Here is a 20,929-nt window from a genome sequence, read left to right on the forward strand (position 1 = left end):
CCTAACTTAGAAGAGTTCTTTTGAGTTGAGATTAACATTAAATTTTCACATACTCAGTGGAAGTGAGTTAAGTGAGGAGAAAATAGTGATCTTAGAGATATAGAATACTGTGTTCCCTGTTTTTTTCATTCTCAACATATTTATCTTTTAAGGTAGAAATCCCTATTTTAAATTTAAAATAAATTTTATGTACTTGAATTGCTTATTTTCACTTATTTTGAGTGTTGCTGTCTGTAATGAGTTGAGATGAGTTGAGAACACCTTCTAAAATTAGTAAATTGGAATGGCTGGATGGCTCAGTTGGTTGAGCATCTGCCTCTTGAATTCACCTTAGGTCATGTTCTCAGGGTTGTGAGATTGAGCCCTGTGCTGGGTTCTGCATTGAGCATGGAGCCTGCTTGAGATTCTCTCTTTCTCTCATTCTGCCCTTCTGCTCATGCTCTCTCTCTTTTTCAAATAATATTAAAAAAATTTTAAATTAGTAAATTGTATTTTGTTTGCAAAATTCAGCAAAATATATCAATTGCATTGTACCATGAAATGTAACAGATATAATTTGAAAGTTTACATATTCAGCTTCTAAATTTGTTAGAATGAACCTTGTATCAATTAAATGAGTAATGACCTATACCAACTGATTTCTATTATAAAATTTTGAGGTATGGATGATTTTTTATAAATAACTCAAGCAAAGGTTGAGTTATTTATATGCTTATACAGATTGTTATTTTTTTCTATTTATTTATTTGTTTGTTTCTAAAGTTGATTTGTTTTGAAAGGGGGGGAGGGGCAGAAAGAGAAGGAGAGAGAGAATCCCAAGCAGTCTCCTCACTGTCAGTGTGAAGCCCCATGCGGGGCTTAAACTCACGAACCGTGAGATCATGACTTGAGCCGAAACCAAGAGTCAGATGCTTAACCTACTGAGCCACCCAAGCGCCCTTTTTTCTTTTTTAAATAAGAATAAAGAAAACTCTAGAGACTGCTAGATTTAAATTTTTATTTTTAAATTGAGGCTGAGTATTGTTATTAAATGTAGTATATGGTTATATACTATGGCTCTTACAGTACTCTAAATAATGTTAACCCCTTCTCACATCCCTGAGTGAAGGTTACCTTTTTAATGTTAATTTGTTTTTGTGTTCATGTACTTAAAGTTTACTCTTTCTTCCCATGTATGTATCAGAATTATGGTTGTTCATTTAAAAAATACTGTATTAATAACTTCTGTTTTTATTTGAAAACAAGCGTCTGTTACAGTCCTCAATGCCATTGCCACCTTTAAGATTTCTCCAGAAGTGCAACAATAATCAAGTTAATTTCTTCATTAGCTTCTTTATTACATATATTTGGGTAAATAACATAATGAATTATAGTTTACTTTTTCTTTGCTCTTCTCTCACCCAGCATCTTCATGAGTAGATTCTTTCTTTTATCTACTTGGTTTGTTTCAAAAAAAGGTGAATTAAGTTGAATGCTAATTTAAGGAAAATAGCCCTGGAAAAACTATTTAAAAATATCACTTAATCCAGTGTAAACTGTTTTTGGCTTATCTGTTTTGTTACCTGTTTCACTGGTGTACTAAATTAGCAATGTTTCTTGAGGTTTGTTACTTTTAAAATAGAGTACTAGGTAGCTTAATAAAATTAGTAATCCTCTTTTTCATGGATAGTGACTTTTTATATCCTTCTTTAAACTATTTCTGTGGGACTATATTTCAAATGATCAAGTTTTTAAGTGCTAGTATCTGCAAATGGAAATCAGCCTCCTACTGATGGTATTTGGTTCAGAACTTGGGCTGTATAATTAAGGCGAAGAATGTGGAGAATTCAGTAAGGTTTCAGAAGGAATCAAGAAATGTCTCAAATGCTCTTTTAAAAGCAAGCAAAAACATTCTGAATCCCTAATTTATTCTTACATGTGGGGTGAGAAATTACATGATATACCTGTTGTCAGACTCATTTCAGATATAACTGGAAAAACTATTTTTCTATTTATTTTATGCACTTAGAAAGTATTTTTAAGCTGTGGCAGATAAAATATTTCAAATAATATTGTTCAAAGACCTAATCAAGTAGATTTGATATACTTTGGGTCTTGTGAAAGGGAGGACTAAGATGTAATAGTAATTAACTGAACAAAATCTCATTATAAATAAATTCAGTCTCTGTGATGATCATGTTGTCTGTGAGTCATTAAAATGAATTTATACTTTCTGATTAAAACATTTATATAATGTGTTTTTTATAAGGTCAAAAGAAATAGACTGGCAACCTTATTTTACTACACGCATTGTAGATGATTTTGGCACACACCTACGAGTATTCAGAAAGGCTCAACAGAAGATAACAGAGAAAGATGATCAAGCAAAAGGTAATATGTCTATTGCCTTTGAAAATTAGGACTTTAAAATCTGTTTTTCTTTATTATTCTGCATTTCTTGAATTGTTCTTTTCTTTGTCCAGGTACAGCAGAAGATCTTGTGGATACCTTCTTTGAAGTTGAAGTTGAAATGGAGAAGGATGTTTGCCGTGATCTAGTGTGCACTTCTCCCAAAGATGAAGAAGGTTTTCTTTTCAATTTAAGTCTTTGGAGAACAGTGTGCAGAATGGTTAGAGACAAGTTAGCTGAACAACGAATAGAAGGGTAAAAGGTGAAATTATTTTTACAGGAAAGGTAGCATAGTGTAGACACTGTCACTATTCATTGTATTTCTTTTTTTTTAGCTATTAAAAGTAGTTTCCAGATTCTTTTCTTTTTTTTTTAAAGTAATCTTTAAAATTTGAAGATGAGATTAGAGATTACCTCTCTTAAAATATAGCAAGCACAAACATTTTATGATTGTATATTTACTTTTTATGATCTGTAGTAGATTATCTTCTCCTTGAGTTTATCATTTCTACTTCAAGAATACACTGTTACCCTAAAATATTTTCTAAAAGAATGAGTATAATTTCAGATAAAATTTATGGAGTTGAATGGACTTGTACTTTCTTTGTCAGAGGTTAGACTAGATAAGTTTTAGCTGAAGATGTCTTTTTTTAGTTTTATAGCCACTGAGAAAGAGTCAGAAAGAGTCTTTGCTACTTGACACATTTTTTGTTGTTAACAGAATCGGCTGTATAATTACGTTTCCAGGAAATGTTAGCATATGAACAACTGCAGAAAAGTGTTTGTGGTTGTGGAAACTGTTTTCTTTGACTTCTACAATGTGCACAACTTTTTGTTTTCCTCTTTTATCCTTTTTTCTTCTTTCCTTTTTATATATATTGTGCAATGCAATTTTTAATTGCCATTTCCTTAGCACTGACCTGAAATAATAACCAAATAGAAGAAATAGAGTGATGTGCGTAGATTGAGCCCTCATAAATTAGTAACGTAGAAGAGCATAACTTCTTCTTTTGTTATTATCTGACAGAATAGTGGAAGTTCTTTCTTTGAAAGAAGAATTACAGGTATATCTTAAAATATGCAAGAAGCTTTTACGTATACAAGGTAATTTGTAGTAGAAGTGTAGAATACACGATACAGCTAAAACTGTTTTGGGGAAAACACTTTTATAATTGAAGTTTCTCAATGATTCAAAAATAGGGTAAAACTGAGCAGAATAAAAAAATATTAGTTTGATTAATGAATAGTTACTGTTTGGAGAATAATGAAAAAACTTTAATGAATACTATATGGACTAATTAATTATTGAAATAATAAACTTGTATAATCAGCCGCTTATTTCTGCCTTTTTGTGTTTTTTTTAATCAAGAGTAGGTGGAGATTTTATATTTTCTAATGTAACAGCCACCTTTTTCATTTCTAGGATTCCTAAGGGATCTGTGTGAGGTCTTACTATATTTATTGCTACCTCCTGGAGATTTCCAGAACAAGATCATGCGATACTTTGTCAGGGTAAGTGTAAACTCCTATTAAATAAATGTCTGAAGAAACTTAGAGTAATAATTTTCAAAATATTTGGTCTCAGGACCCTGTGAAACTCTTAAAACTCATTGAGGACCCCAAAGAGTTTTTGTTTACATGGGTTTTTGTTTACAGATTTATTTATCAATATTTACTGTATCATAAGTTAAAACTAAGAAATTTTGAAACACAAGAATGCACAAGCACACATTCCATTAGTTAATTGATGGTATCATCACACCATCATGTTCGTTTCTGAAAATAACACTGTGTGTTTGTCTCCCTCCATCCCTCAGAGGTCTCTGGACAACACTTAGACAAACTGCCTTAGAGTCAGATACTGGGATTTTGGGTTATAACAAGGATATGTTTTAGATTTTATTTAATATAGCTTTACCTATAAACTTACTGGAATGAGGCTAATTAAAATAATACTTCTGGATAGAAACTTAAAAAAAAAAAACCCAGACAGTTAAGATTCTGCTTCTTATAATTAGAAAATTATTGGGGCGCCTGGGTGGCTCAGTCGGCTAAGCATCCGACTTCAGCTCAGGTCATGATCTCACGGTCTGTGAGTTTGAGCCCCGCGTCGGGCTCTGTGCTGACAGCTCAGAGCCTGGAGCCTGTTTCACATTCTGTGTCTCCCTCTCTCTCTGACCCTCCCTGTTCATGCTCTGTCTCTCTCTGTCTCAAAAATAAATAAACGTTAAAAAAAAAAAAAAAAAAAAAAGAAAATTATTAAGTGGGATGAGAACAGTAGTTTTGGAATTTTTATGTCCTGTATGTAAACATTTGGAGTAAAATTCCAAATATGGATATAAAGGAATAATATTTTGGTTTTGGCTGCTGGTAATGATTGAGAAATGCTAGCTAGCTACAACTATTATGCTGGTTGAATGGGTAAAATGAAAGCTTCTAATTTATATGAAAAGGAAAGCTTAGAATCTTTTTAGTCTATCATCCAGCAAAATAGATACTAATTGCTGAGGTGTGCTTTTATGCTTATATGTTATTATTTAAGCAATACCACACAATTTCTTAGTACCTACCTAAGTTGAGTTCAGTGTCCTTCTCAAGTAGGGTAGTGGTACTGTGAATTAGGTAGAAAATTATTGGTTTTAATAGGAAATGTCTGATAGATGATGTATTTTTAAGACCAGTTATTTGGGCTAGTCATTATCACGGGTGGTAAAATACCTGACAGGTCAATCGCTAGATTTCACAACTGTCACTGAAGGAAGATACTGGTAGTCAGTTATAGCTCTCATTCACAGAATCATTGTCTTCCTGGTACATTTGACAGCCACTGCTAGGCAGTGTCTCAGCTACTTCCTTATGGCTGACAATCTTTTCTCTCTTGAAATTCTGTCTTGTCTTGGGTTCCATGTCTTTGCTCTCTTGATTTTTCTCTTCGCTTGGTCTCTTTTTTAGTCCTTTTTAGATGCTTTAACTCCTCTTATATCTAACTTTTAAATACTTAAGTTCTTAATCCTAAGCCCTCTTCTTACCCATTCCTGTGCCTTTAAAATCCATTCAAGTGCTAATGACTTTCAAATTTATATCTTGGTACAGACTTCACTTATGAGTCCCAGGCTACTGTGACATGCTGCCCACTGAAATCACCATTCGATTGACCTTTTAAACTTCAAATGTCCAAAATGGAAATCTTACTCTTGTTTCCATGTCCTCTCTTGCCTTTTAAGTCTTTTCTCCATCCTAGCCAATGCCATGACCATCAAGTAAATTTTTCACATCTTGAGTTCTTCCAGAGATTTGCAAGGCCATGCATGATGTGGCCTTGTTTACCTCTCTGGCCTTTGTGCCATGCAGTCACTGTATTCCAGGGATACTGATTTCTCCAAAAGTGCCATTTTCTCCCCACCATAGGGCCATCTTATACTCTTTTTTGTCTGCTCAGAATGGTTCCCCTTATTTTCTTGGGTAAATTGTCTACATCTTTCATATCTCACCTTCTCAGAAATGCCTCCCCTGACCACCCAATCTAAACTTCCCTCATAATTCCCTATTACCATACGTAAGTAAACAGTTATTTTCCTTCATAGCATTTGCCATATTTAATATTATAACTGGGTTGTTGTGTTTATTTACTTGCTGCCTCTTTCTGCCAGTAGTACTGTGAGCCCCATAAGGACAGAGGACATATCTGTATCATCATTATGTACTTAGTGGCTATCATCACACCTGGCACATAGCAGATACCCAGTCAGAGAATTAGTTTTAGTAAGAGGAAACCTATTTGCCCTTCTTGCTGCTGTGGTGTACATGCTACTTTAGCTTCTTGAAGATTAAATTGACTTTTAGGAGATGGAATGAAGATGTGCCTTATTACATGAGGTTATAGTTTAAATAAGTAGGATTGTTTAAAAAGCAAATATATTTTGCTATAGATTGCTCTTTTAGACCATTATTTCATTTCTTTATGTTTGAATAATTATAGGGTACTATATTCAGCAAATCAGTTTTTTCTTTTTTTCTTTCAGCTTGATGGTTGATCAGTTTTCTTTTGTTGGTAATTCAGGTTTTCCCCAAAGATGCTTTTGATCAGATTAAATAACAGATTAAAGAGTTGTTACTTATTTCCTTTATAGGGATCCTTTATATGAATTGTACAAATCACAGAACTTGACTGCAATAATTGCTCTTTAGTCGTGTCTGCTTTCTTTCCATTACCATGTTTTATTTAAAGATTCATGGCCTCAGTGACTTTGTAGCTTTTAAGCCTTCATATTGGACAGCTGGCACTTCTGTCAAAGTAGAAATTATAAGGAAAAGGCTACCTATTTTGGAATGTTTAGAGCTTTCACTAGAACCTGTATAGGAATTGTTGAGTCATAGGATTACATCTTGACTAACCAGACCCTTTCATGAGGCAAATTAGAAGATCAAAGTAATTTTCTAAGACAGATTGACAGATTGCATTGACTAATAAGAATCACTAGATCTATTCAAAATTCTTTCCCACATGTGTTTTTTTCTTATTTTGCAAAGAAACTTGCAAAAAACTTGGTTTTATTTATGCATTTTCTTCTTACATAGTACATTTAAAAATTTGAGCATATGAATTCACCTGGGTGGCTCAGTCGGTTGGGTGACTGACTACAAGCTCAGGTCATGATCTCCTGGTGTGTGAGTTCGAGCCCCGCGTCAGGCTCTGTGGTGCCAGCTCAGAGCCTGGAGCCTGTTTCCAATTTTGTGTCTCCCTCTTTCTCTGCCCCTTCCCTGCTTGCTCTCTCAAAAATAGCAAACATTAAAATTTGAGTATATGTGGCCAGAGACATAACTTGAAGGAATGAATTATATAAATATAATTTTTAAAATTTGGAGACTGAAGCTAATCTTGAAAGAATAAAAAATTACTTCTAATTTAAGACTGTAAGATGTCTTAAAAGATGCTTGAAAAAGTTATTGGACCTGCCCCACGTTGGGCATAGAGATGACTTTAAAAAAAAAAAAAGATGTGCCTAGCTGGCTCACTTGGTAGATTATACCACTCTAGATCTCAGGGTTGTGAGCCCTCAGGGTTTGAGCCCCACTTTGGGTGTAGAGATTACATTTAAAAAATGTGAAGAAAAGAAAGGAATTATAAAACAGAAAGTTATTGGAACCTTCATGGATACCTTTTGGAAATGTTAATTCATCCTTAGGTAATAGTTGTCAGAGACTTGCACAGCTTACAAAAAGTGGAATTTATATAAGATAACTCACTGAAGGAAAATAAAGTGAAGGCTACCTTTATGAACTTATTATACTGGAAAATGAACCAGATAAGTTAGAGATCTTGGTAAAAGGAATAAATAAATTGGTCCTTTAATTAGAGAAGTGAAACATCCTGTTAAACTGACATTTATTTAGCCTTTCCAGTATTCTTAAGAAATGGTGTTTTATAAATTTAGATATCACGTGCGTAAAAGGATGAAGATTAATAATGGGTGAAAATATGGTATAAATAGGATCAGCACTAAATTCTTAATTTGCTTTATTTCCATTCCTTTAATATTTATCAAATGCCTGCCATGTTTAAGACAGTGACCTTGAGTAAATATTTTTGAAGATAGATAAATCAGTAGATCAACTAACAAACGTCACTTATATACAGAAGGTTCCTGGATATTTGCGGTGTTTCAGAGAAGTAGAAGATAACACAATTACATGGGGAATGATAAGTGATAAATGCCATAAATTCAGGGCACGAGTGTATCTTAAACATGTAAGTAAAAAAGTGTTCAGCTGGAATGATCAGGGTTTAATTTGATTGGAGATTTCATTCTGTAGTCAAGGGCAGGATTTTAATAGGTTGCAGAGTAAACAGTTGTAAAGAATGAGAAGATATATTCTAGAGAAAGATGAATAATTATATTACCATATTATTTTTTTATTTTCTCTTAGGAAAAGTTTCAAACACAGACAAGTATAGAGAATAATGCAGTAGACATTTATGTACCAACTACCAAAATTTAACCACTGTTAATGTTTTGCTATAGTTGCTCTTTTCCTCCCTTGAAGGTAACCACTATTTTACAATTGGTGTGTATCTTTTCCTATTATCCTTCATTTTTATTCTTTTAATTAGATGTAGGAATTCATAGACACTTGGTGCCATGTTTTGCCTTCTAAAACTTGACATAAATGCTAACATACTAGAGATACCCTTCTGCTTTTTTCTACTCAACTCTAGATGTCATTGTGGAGATACGGCCAAGTTGATACAGGTAGCTTTATCTCATTTATTTTAACTGAGGTGGTATTAGGTCATCTTTTTATAAGATGTGTTGATTATCAAGTTTTACATGTGTCATATCTTTCTTAAGTAACAGCATTGTGTTGTTTACATTATGCTATTGATTTGAGAAGTATATTAAGTTAAATTTGCTTTTTTTTTTTTTTTTTTACATTTTTGGTCCAGGAAATCCTTGCACGAGGAGTTCTTCTTCCATTAATAAATCAACTCAGTGATCCTGATTATATTAATCAATATATCATATGGATGGTATGTACTTTCTAAAATTACAACTCTGTTTTTAAAGCATTTTTTTAAAATTTAGAAATAATATCTGGGGATCAGGATGATCAAGCAATAATTTATTGAATAAATTAGGTAAAAATATATTTATAGATAATCTTTATGTTTCTGGTATTTCTGTTTGCTCATAGGTTGAAAGTGCTAGACAAATTCATTGTAAGAAGTTTGTTGATAGGATAATCCTCTCACAATTTCGGTATTGTTACCACTTATTTAAATTTAAAAAAAGGATGTTTTCCTGACGGAGTGTATAGATTATGAGTACTTTTAAAAACTGCTATTTGGTTTCAAACACGGCTGTGGTCTGAACTACTTAAATATATGTACTTTATGTTTTATACTATATAGTGGAGGAAAATGGGGTAGGAAACCTGGACTGAGAATGGAGCCTGTGTGTTTTAGGTTTGTTTCTGTAAGTTGCTTAGTGTGTATATAAGTAGCTAACTCATAGTTTTCTCATCCTGGCAGACATATCAAAGGGTTAGTGATTATTAAGTTTAGTAGTTATTTTTGTGTGATTATATATGGCTTTCCTCAATAAATTCATGGTCAAGGAAGTATTGTAAATGGGGTGTTGCTGGAATACTTTGATAAATACTTCCAGATCTTTGATTCATTTTCTTGAATTGGAATTTTTCCAGTAACTCAGTCTAGTTTTCGTAGGAGAGAGTTACTTTATTTATTGTTCTTTGTTTCCAGTAGCCATTATCAAACTAGCCATTATCAAACTATGGAGGTCACACAACTTGATTCTTCTTTTCCTTTATCCTACTAGGCTCTACCAAAAGCTTTAAAAATATGTATATCTGTCTAATTAAAATTTTTACAAATACGTATCCTCTGGTTAGGAGTTCTACTCTGAAATTTATTCTAAAGTAGTAATAAGTTTGAAACCAAGGCCATTAATGGCCGTTGCTTATAATACTGAAAACTTGAAAGCTTTTTAAGTGTTCTACATAGAGGATTGTGTAATTATGGCATATTGACACAGTAGAATATTTTGCAGCCATTAAAAAGAATGATGATGGTAGTGTATCTTGAATATGAAAACATGTTTATATTTTTAAGTTGAAAAGGATAACTAAAAGTGATGTGTGTTTGTAGATAATGCTTTTTAAAAACAAATATGTAAATATTTATTAGTGACTGTATAATTCTGATAGTGTATATACTGATTGAAATGTTAATAGAAAGGTAGGATTATGGTAGTTTTAATTTTTCTCTTTTGTTTATATATTTCATTTTATATGGAATATTGGGTATATAACAAAAAAGTAATGTTTTAAGAAATAGGAAAATACAGGTAAAATTTAAAAACATTTAAGTAATAAAATAAGGGTAAAAGGTATTAAAACATTTTATTATAACACCAGAAAATGGATGTTTTATGCTGTATAATCTTACCTGGGTTACAGAAAAGGGTGCATGTTCACCAGAATGTTATCTCTCACTCATGGGATTAGGAAATATTTTTATTCCTATTTATATTTTTCTTTAGCTTTCAATTTTTCTTTTGCTGACCTTGTATTAACTGTATAATTAATTGTATGGTGAAAACATTTTGGGGGAGAGATTTAACATATAGATAGTCTAAAAAGAATTCAAAACACCAAATTTTTACTCGTTCTTCCCACACTTGGGCTTCTACTATTGTGTATGATGCTTGTGTCTTTTTGCTATTTAATGAACAGGAATTGATCACTATTTTACTTGCAACACAATATCAGAAAATATATTTAAAAGAGAGGAGTTTATCAATAAAGGATCTCTAGCCTACTTGTGGTCTGGTTTACAGTCTTTTTTTTTTTTTTTTTTTTAATTTTTTTTTTCAACGTTTTTTATTTATTTTTGGGACAGAGAGAGACAGAGCACGAACGGGGAAGGGGCAGAGAGAGAGGGAGACACAGAATCGGAAACAGGCTCCAGGCTCTGAGCCATCAGCCCAGAGCCTGACGCGGGGCTCGAACTCACGGACCGCGAGATCGTGACCTGGCTGAAGTCGGACGCTTAACCGACTGCGCCACCCAGGCGCCCCTGGTTTACAGTCTTTTGACATTGTGTGGAAAACCTTGTATGCATAGGTATTATAAACATTAAAATAAGCTCAGTTCTTAGTTCAGTTCATTTCTATGAACTTAGTGTACAGTTCATTTCCATTTGAAAGGAAAAGTTTAGAGCAGTTTATTATTTATTTATTTATTTTTGAGAGAGAGGGCACAAGTGAGTGAGGGCCAGAGAGAGAGAGAGACAGGGAGAGAGAAAACTCTATGAGGCAGAGAGAAAGAGAGAGAGGGAGAGAAGTGGGGCTCACCTGAAGCAGGGCTCAAGCTCACCTGATGGGGGATCTCGAATTCAAAAACCATGAGATCATGACCTGAGCCAAAGTCCAGTGCCTAACCACATGAGCCACCCAGGCACCCCCAACAGTAAGCAGTTTAGTAGTAACATATTTTCTCTCTGTATAAACTGTTAGTGTTACCCAACAGTATTTTTTTTTTTAAGTTTTTTAAAATTTATTTTGAGAGAGGCAGAGAGAGAGCGAGAATCCTAAGCAGGCTCCCTGCTGTGAGCACAGAGCCCTACTCAGGGCTGGAGCTCACAACCTTGAGATCATGACCTGGGCAGAAATCAAGAGTCTGAAGCTTAACTGGAAGCTTAACCCACTGAACCACCCAGGCACCCCACCCCACAGTTTTAAGTCATTTCTAAAAATAGTATGGGTGAATTTGCATTATTCATCTCTGAGTATGTATTTTTTTTAATACAAACTAAGGATAAGTCTTATCTTTTACTGTGGAATAGATTACTTAATTGGCTCATATTGTTATCTCTAGAGCAGATGAATGGACAGCTGTTAATTTGTTTCTTAATGTATTCTTAGAAAAATCAAGACTTTAATAACCTACCTTTTTTTTAATCACTCAAGTAAAATTTACATGAAGTAAAAGAAATTGCCAAGTGGTCTTCCGAAGTTGTGTTCTAATTTTGCACTTTGGTAGTACCATTTGAGAGTTTTTGTGTCTCCACTTTCTGGTCAACATTTGGCATTGTCGTTTTGTTGTGGTTAACTTGCATATCTAAATGATATTTGAGCATCTTTTCATACACTTACTGGCCAGTTTTTCCTTAGTTCTGAACTTAAACAATCACTAGTTTTTTGACCTCTTTGGAGAATGGATAATATCTCAAGTCTGCTACCTTTTCATAGATCCCCTTATTGCTTTACTTAAATTTTATTGGCAGTCACAGTGGTTAGTTACTTCATAATATCCTTGACTACTTTTTCACCCTCTATCTTTGTTATTTGCTTGGTGCAACCACACTCTGGTTAAATTCAGCTCTACTCTCCACCCCATTCCTGTTCTTAAATAGCACGTGGCTCGAGAAAAAGACAAAATGACAGAGTTATTTATGTCATCACATTGATTCTGTGCAATTTAGGTCAGAGAATGTTACTTTTCTCTTTAAAACCCTGCAGTAACTTTTCATTCCGCTCAGAGTAAAAGCCACAACACATATTGTACGCTGCCCGATGTGCCTTCCATTGCCACTAATCTCGTCTTCTACTCCTCTGCCTCTTCCCGGGACCCATGAGTACAGAGGTTTTCATTTTGTTTTCTTATACGCACTGGAATAAACACTTGCTGTAAGGTTCTGCCTAGCACATGGTAGGCACTGAAGATTCCTTTTTTCCTTAATAAGTCCCCCTCGCACATATTGTTTGAACTTTTTTTATAGATCCGTGATTCTAATTGCAACTATGAGGCCTTTATGAACATTATTAAATTGAGTGACAATATTGGAGAGCTAGAAGCAGTCAGAGATAAGGCAGTAGAAGAATTACAGTATCTTCGATCTCTAGATACGGTTGGTGATGGTAAGTCATTTAAGTATGAAAATGTCTTCTTTAATCATTACTATATCTCTAAATAAAACTTTATTTGCCTAAGTGTCATTTTATGCTATTTTTTACCTTAACTGCATCTAAATCTTTATTATGTTAACATGTGCTAAGAATAAAAGCATTATAATTTCCTGAATGTGAAGCAATTAATACTGTAAGTCTCTAAAAATAATTGGCATGGTTTAACTTTAATTAAATAATTTCACCATAAAATTTCAGATTATTTCTCTTATTGTTTGCTCTGTTCATTGGTTATTATGTTAAAGTAAGTGCATGTTTAAAGTATTTCATAAATAACATTACCGATTTCTAGCTCACAATCAATTTGTTTGCTTTTAGATATCAACACTATCAAAAATCAAATAAATAGCTTATTATTTGTAAAAAAAGTATGTGACTCAAGAATACAGCGGTTACAGTCAGGCAAAGTAAGTACTTTCTAATTAATGTTTAGTTACAAATACCTTAAATTCATTTAAATATCTAGCAAATAACAAGAATTGGGATATTAACCAGTGTAGCCCTCCACAAAAGGCCTTGCAGAAAACTTTTTGGATACACTGTATTATCCTATTTATTAAACGAAGCTAAAGAGATTAAAAACTTCCTGAATAATGCTACAGTAATTAAAGGTTTTTTATTTATTCACCTATTCATTTGTTATTCAAAATTCAACCTTTACATAATTTTATACAGTGGGCACCATTTTAGATGGATGTAATAGACAAAATCTCTCTCTTCATTGAACTTAACATTTTAGTTGCAGAATCAAAAAATAAACCACTAAGTAAATTAATATATAATGCTAAAAAATGTACAATATGAAAAATAACAAGTAAAGCAAACTAGAGGGATAGAGAATGTATAAGACTGTTTTAGATAGATGCTGACTGATTTGGTGACATATGAGCATAGAGAAATCTGATAGATTAATGAGAAAGTCCTGAGAATTTTTGTCTTTTATTGATCTTTCAGGCAAAGGTAAAAGCATATACAAAGGTCCTGAGATAGGAAAGTGTTTGCTGAGTTAGAGCAGGTCAGTATGGCTGGTATAGAATGAATGAGAAGGGATTATATTAGGAATGAAACTGGAGAGGAACCTTGGGGGTTAGATCATATATAGTTTTATCTGCCATGCAAAATTATTTCAAAATTCTAATTATGATGGGAACCCATTGGAGATTTGTTCTGGCGACTGACATGATCTGACTTACGAGTTAAAATGACTACTTTGACTCTTGGTGATGATTAGATTGTGGTGGAGTTGCGGGGGACAAGAATGGAGACTGACAGATCATTAGGAGACTACTGCTTTAGTCAAGTAAGAGGTGTCTACAGAGGTTGTGAGAAGTAATTGAAGACTGGATATAGTACTGACAGATTTACTAAGAGATTAAATATGGAGTGAGAGAAAAAAAAGGAGGATTCCTAGAATTTTTGGCCTGAGCAACTGCATGAAAAATGTTGCTATTTACCTTTATAAAATGGATAATACAGGGAAGAGGAGTTTTGGCAGAGAGAATTAAATTTTCATGTTTTAGTTTGAGATCCCTGTTAAACAGTCAAGTCAACTCACTAATTGGTAAACTTTGTAGTTCAAGGGAACGGTCAGTGATGGCCTAAACTTTGAGGATCCTCAGGATTATTAGACAGTTATTTAAAATTGAGACTGGATGGATGAGGTTTCTTACAAGAGTGAAGGTGAGTAAGAAGATACCAAAGACTTAGTTCAGTGGCACTATAGTTACTAGAGTTTAAGACAAAGTGGAAGATCTAGCTAAAGAAACAGCTAAGTTGCTGATGAAATTAAAGGAAAACCTGGGAGTGTGATATTCCAGAAGCCAAGCATAGAAAGTTTTTAAAGAAGTGAGAGATCACATAGTTCAAAGGCTGCTAATAAGTTGAGGAAGATGAAGACTCAGAATTGGCCATTAGATTTGCCACCAGGGAATATTGGTGATCTGATAATAGCATTTTGGAGTGTGGAGAGAAACCCTAAGTGAAACCAGTCCAGGAGAAAATGGGAAAAGATGAATTAGAAATAGTGATTATAGGCAGCTGTTTGGAGGAGTTTTGCCCTGCAGAGAAGCAGAGAAATGGGGCTTTAAAACAGAAAAAAAGCAGTTTTTACTACTTTTAGTTTTTAGTGTAGTCAGGGTTTTTTTGGCTGATTTTCTATTTTGGAAATTTATTGTGACTCTCTGGGCTTGTAATTTTGCAGTGTATTTAAATTTATTAAGGAACAGAAGACTAATTTTTGTAAATCTTGGTTTAGTTTGCTGGATTAATTATAACTGACCTTACTTGAGGCCACATTTGTCGTATACCTGAGTATACGTGTATGTATGACTGTTCTAGTTAAGTGTTATTTTAAAATTATTTACCCGTGCAAATTCAGAATGGAAGAATGGTATGATTTCACTTATGCTTAGTTTACCTTATCTAGACCTTAGAGTTAGTGATCTTTCATCATCATTATTTAAAGTCCATTTGTTGGGACACCTTTTGATAGCAAATCCTTTTAAAATTTAGATGTCTTGTTTGAAGCTGGTCACTTCTATTTTGAATATCAAGCTTCACCTTTTTAGTAGTTCAGGTCATACAGTAGTTTTTCTTTGAAAGAAAAATCAGAATCCCCACAGAGGTGAAGTTTTTTAACCGTACTACCCATCTTGAAGTCTTAGAAGGCCCTTTATCTTTTTTATTACTAATAAGGTTGCAGTGAATACTCTTCTGCATCCCTTATCTGTGGAGCTGCTTCTGGGAAGGAGAAAAAGGGATAAATTTGAAGAAAGAAGATTTAGATAGGAGAAATCATATGCTGGCATTGGGTAACTTTATGCCAAACGTTTTAAGTCACTTATCTGTTTATTATACAGTATTTAAAGAAATTTTTTTTGCATTAAATTTTTTTCCGTATTTTATTTTTTATTTTATTTTATTTTATTTTATTTTATTTTATTTTATTTTATTTTATTTTATTTTATTTTATTTTATTATTTTTTTAATTTACTTCCAAGTTAGCATATAGTGCAACAGTTATTTCAGGAATAGATTCCTTAATGCCCCTTATCCATTTAACCCATCCCCCTCCCACAACACCCCCGTAACCCTCTCTTTGTTCTCCATATTGAAGAGTCTCTTATGTTTTGTCCCCTCCCTATTTTTATATTATTTTTGCTTCCCTTCCTTGTGTTCATCTGTTCTGTGCCTTAAACTCCTCATATGAGTGAAGTCATATATTTGTCTTTCTCTGACTAATTTCGCTTAGGATTATACCCTCTAGTTCCATCCACATAGTTGCAGATGGCAAGATTTCATTCTTTTTGATTGCCAAGTAATACTCCATTTTGTGTGTGTGTGTGTGTGTGTGTGTGTGTGTGTGTGTGTGTGTGTGTATTTTTTTTTTTTTTTTTTGCATGTTGAGTTTGATAAGTTCTTTATATATTTTGGATACTAACCCTTTATCTGATATGTCTTTTGCAAATGTCTTCTCCCATTCTGTTGGTTGCCTTTTAGTGTTGCTGATTGTTTCCTTTGCTGTGCAGAAGCTTTTTATTTTGATGAGGTTCCAGTAGTTCATTTTTGCTTTTGTTTCCCTTGCCTCTGGAGCCATGTTGATTAAGAAGTTGCTGCGGCCAAGATCAAAGAGGTTTTTGCCTGCTTTCTCCTTGAGGATTTTGATGGCTTCCTATCTTACATTTAGGTCTTTCATCCATTTTGAGTTTATTTATACGAAGGGAGATAATAAATACAGAGGACATTTTCCCTCCTTTTTTCAAGTTATCTTCTTTCTCCTTTATGTACTACCTGTATCTAATTTAGTATCCACACCTAATTAAGGCAGCCTAACTTTCAGAAAAACCTTACTGTCTTTCTTTTTTAAAAAGATGGTTATGAGGGATGGATTTAGGAATACAGACAAACTGATACTTCACCGAAACATCATGGGTTTTATGGGAAAAGCTGCAGGCTTTGAAAACAGTCTTTCTTGCCAGCTCTGTGATCATAGGCAGCCTTTCTGATCTTAAGCTTTCTTCTCCAGTAAGTAGGATTGGCAATATTTATCCAATAGGATTGTTGTGGATAATAAAGTAATGTGTATAATGTACCTAGCACTGTGCTTGACACATAGATTCTCTAAATTTTGAACCTATGTTTGTTTTATTTTTTTATTTTTCATTTTTTTCTGTGTGTAGGTAGTTATCTTACTGTGTTACTTTGAAAAATGAATATAATTTACTATTTAGGTAGTGTGAGAAGAACATTTTATATAAAGACTGTAGAGTTTTTGCTCTGTGAGAAGCAAAATCACTCTGAATATTTTCTGTTTTCTCATTGGATAGACCTCAATCTATACTTGAGAATGTTGGTATTTATTTATTATTGCACATCGTGAGTATTCCATACATCCCCTTTAGCCCCTAAAATATTTGTTTTCATTTGAAATATGTGTAGAGATAGAGAATATATGAAATTCCAATAATTTAGAATTACTTTGTATTGAAAGAAATGGATGCTTATCATACTTTTAATGCATATTCACTAAACAACTTAAAATAACTAGGAAATTCTCCAGGCTTATACTGTTTTGAGAACCTAAATGAATGAGAAGGAAAAAACACTTTATTCCATTTTAGTGTAATGTTTTTATATCTATGTAATGATCTTTAACCTAGTGAGTGAATAGATAAAATATTAACCTATATTTACTTTTATTTGTAGGAAATAAATACTGTGAAACTGGCAGCAAACTTTGGGAAACTTTGCACAGTCCCCTTGGACAGCATTCTTGTAGACAATGTTGCACTACAGTTTTTTATGGGTAGGTAAATCCATCTTACGAAAATAATAATAGCCCTTGAAATTTTTATTTAAGTTTATTTTTTATTTTGAGAGAGAGAGAGAGAGTGAGAGCAAGCATGAGTGGGGGAGGGGCAGGGAGAGAGAGGAAGAGAGAGAGAATCCTAAGCAGGCTCCACACTGTCAGCATGGACCCCAGTGTGGGACTCTAACCCACGAACTGTGAGATCATGACCTGAGCTAAAATCAAGAGTCAAACACTTTACTGACTGAGCCACCCGGGTGCCCCACCCCTTGAAATTTTTAATAATTGTAAAGATTACTAACATTTAAATATCTGAAATTAAGCATGCCAGTTATGTCTTTCCTCCACTCTTCATTTTCTGAAATAGTCCTTTTCTTTGGAAATCATCGAGGTGGAGATTTATTTTGTTTTGAAGGAATGAAATGCTTTTCATAACTTAAATGTGTGTTTGTTAAATTGCTTTTAAAATAAACCCTAGGAGGGGCGCCCGGGTAGCTCATTTGGGTAAGCATCCGACTCTCGATCTCAGCTCAGGTCTTGATCTCAGGGTCATGAGTTCAAGTCTCACATGGGCTCCATGCTGAGTGTGCAGCCTACTTAAAAGAAACACCCAGTGGTGTTTAAAAATAAACTCTAGGAGATTCTACTATGAATTTAAATTAATTAATTTATTTTGAGAAAGAAAGTGAGCAGGAGAGGGAGAGAGAAAAATCCCAGGCATGTTCTGCACAGTCAACACAGAGCCCGACATGGGGCTCGAGCTCATGAACTGTTAAGATGATGACCTGACCTGAAATCAGGCGTTGGACCCTTAACTGACTAAGCCACCCAGGTGCCCCTAAATTGTTTGGGAAGGAGTACTTTATCAGCAGTACACAGTGCTTGTAAGTTATTTGTATCTTTCAGTGCATGAATGGGAAAGGGATTTTTTATATCATTTTAATAAATATAAATATTTAGTAGTTTTGATAATATAGTTGATCCTTGAACAACACAAATTTGAGCTCTGCAGATTCACTTTACTTGGATTTTATCCAATAAATACAGTACAGTAATACAAATGTGTTTTTCTAATGACTCGTAATATTTCCTTCTCTAGTTTATTTTATAGTAAGAATACAGCATATGATACATTTAACATACAAAATGTTATATGTGTTAATTAACTGTTTATATTAATGGTAAGGCTTCCAGTCAAGAGTGGACTACTAGTAGTTATGGTTTGGGGGGAGTCTAAAGTTACACATGGATATTTGACTGCATGGTGAGTCAGTGCCCCTAACCTCTGCATTGTTCAGGGGTCAACTATACATCAAAATTGCTTTTATCTGGAGGACATTTTCATTAAACTTCCCTGATTCTTCATTTTCATGACCAAAAACATAAATACATGGCTTGTTGAAGATACTAATCCTTATTTTTTAAATTTGTGGAAATATTAATATTATAATTAATAATCTTTATTGAGAACAGAAGCTGAATATTGAAATAATTTATTTCTGATGAAGCCTTCTGTGCAATTATATCTCGAAATTTTATCATGAAAAATGAAATTTTTAAAAAAAAAATATGCTTCAGTTTGTGCTTTTTACATAACTGTGGTCTTTTTAGCTTAACAGTTTGTGATGTAAGTATTCTTTACCTCAAGCATTTGCCTCACAGTTTGAAAATATAGGGTTTTAAGTATTTGAAACTTAAATCCTTCTTAACTTGTCATATGGTTACATGCACCCGAAAACATGTGACATGAATAACTACATTGTTATGGATTTTGTTTGCTAGATTACATGCAGCAAACTGGAGGTCAAGCACACCTCTTCTTCTGGATGACAGTGGAAGGATACCGAGTTACAGCCCAACAGCAACTAGAAGTTTTATTAAGTCGTCAGAAGGATGGAAAACATCAAACTAACCAAACCAAAGGTCTTCTAAGAGCAGCTGCTGTTGGAATATATGAACAGTATTTATCAGAAAAGGTGGGGATATATTTTTGTTACTGTTTTCTTAACTTCTTTGGTAGTATCTTTAGTAATAAATTTTGTAATATAAATGAATATTCATTACTTATAGTAGGCACTGCTGCTTGGAAACAGTGTCTCATTTAAATCTGATAAGTCTTATTGTATATTATTATCTTTATTTTATAGGTAAAGAAACTCATGTTTAGAAAATTGAATTAACTTTGCCAAGGTCACGCAAATACTAATGATAGAATCAAGATTTAAGGGCACACACTCTAGATTCAAGGACACAAAAGATTGAAAGTAAAAGAATGGAAAAAGATAAACCATGCAAGCAGTAACCAAAACAGAGCTGGAGCGGCTATACTAATATTAGACAATAGATTTTAAGACAAAATTTGTTTTTAGAGAAAAGAGGAACATTTTATAATGCTAAAAGGGTCAGTTGATCAAAATGGTAAAATAATTATAAACACAACAGCAAAACCTCCACAGACACATAGAACAAAACCTGATAGAATTGAAGGGAGAAATAGACAATTTAACAGTAATAGTTGAAGACTTCAATACCCACTCGATAATTGACAGAATGATTAGAAAGAAAATGACCAAATGGGAAAAGAAAAAAATGGCCAAAATTATACAAGAATCGAAGAACACTGTAAACCAATTAGATCTAACACATCTGTAGAATACTTGCACTAACAACAGCAGAATACCCACTATTTTCAAGCTCTTGTGGAACATTGTCTAGGGTAGACAGACTTTTTACTAGGCCATAAAACAACTCTGAATTTAAAAGGATTGAAATTAGGGGCACCTGGGGAGCTCACTTGATTGAGTGCCTGGCTCTTGATTTTGACTCAGGTAATGACCTCACTGTTCAGGGAATTGAGCCCCATGTCAGCCTCTGTAGTGACAGCGCAGAGCCTGCTTGGGTTCTCTTCTTCCCTCCCCTTCCCTGCCCTTTCCCTGCTTGTGTGCTCTCTCTCTCTCTCTCAAAAATAAGTAAAGAAACATTAAAAAATGTATTGAAACCATAGAAAGAATGTCTATTTATCGTAGTACAATTAATTAGAAATTAACAAAGGAATTTTGAGAAATTATAAATATTTAAAAATTAACACATTTCTAAGTAGTCTCTAGGTCATAAGGAAATCAGAAGGAAATTAGAAGGTATTTTGAATGAAAATGAGAACACAATGTATCACAATTTATGGGATGCAATTACAGCAGTGCTTAGAGGGAAATTTGTAGCTTTAAATGCCTAGTTAGAAAGAGGAAAG

The 20,929-nt window shown here is 33.6% G+C and overlaps 1 protein-coding gene across 6 annotated transcripts in view; it reads left to right on the forward strand.

The window, feature by feature from the left end:
- The window catches only part of SNX13 (sorting nexin 13), a 136,380-nt gene that overhangs the window by 64,835 nt on the left and 50,616 nt on the right, over nt 1–20,929 (forward strand). For all 6 annotated transcript variants that reach the window (XR_009260426.1, XM_058724901.1, XM_058724897.1 and 3 more), the window contains 8 exons: nt 2,249–2,370; nt 2,463–2,564; nt 3,812–3,900; nt 8,834–8,917; nt 12,689–12,827; nt 13,194–13,282; nt 17,580–17,679; nt 19,465–19,658. Coding sequence is in view for 5 of the 6 variants with exons in the window: in XM_058724901.1 (XP_058580884.1) it covers nt 2,249–2,370; nt 2,463–2,564; nt 3,812–3,900; nt 8,834–8,917; nt 12,689–12,827; nt 13,194–13,282; nt 17,580–17,679; nt 19,465–19,658 (919 nt within the window). In the remaining variant the exon portion in view is untranslated. The remainder of the gene's footprint in view (nt 1–2,248; nt 2,371–2,462; nt 2,565–3,811; nt 3,901–8,833; nt 8,918–12,688; nt 12,828–13,193; nt 13,283–17,579; nt 17,680–19,464; nt 19,659–20,929) is intronic.

Source organism: Neofelis nebulosa, chromosome 4 (genome assembly GCF_028018385.1).
Source record: "Neofelis nebulosa isolate mNeoNeb1 chromosome 4, mNeoNeb1.pri, whole genome shotgun sequence".
NCBI classification, from domain to species: domain Eukaryota; kingdom Metazoa; phylum Chordata; class Mammalia; order Carnivora; family Felidae; genus Neofelis; species Neofelis nebulosa.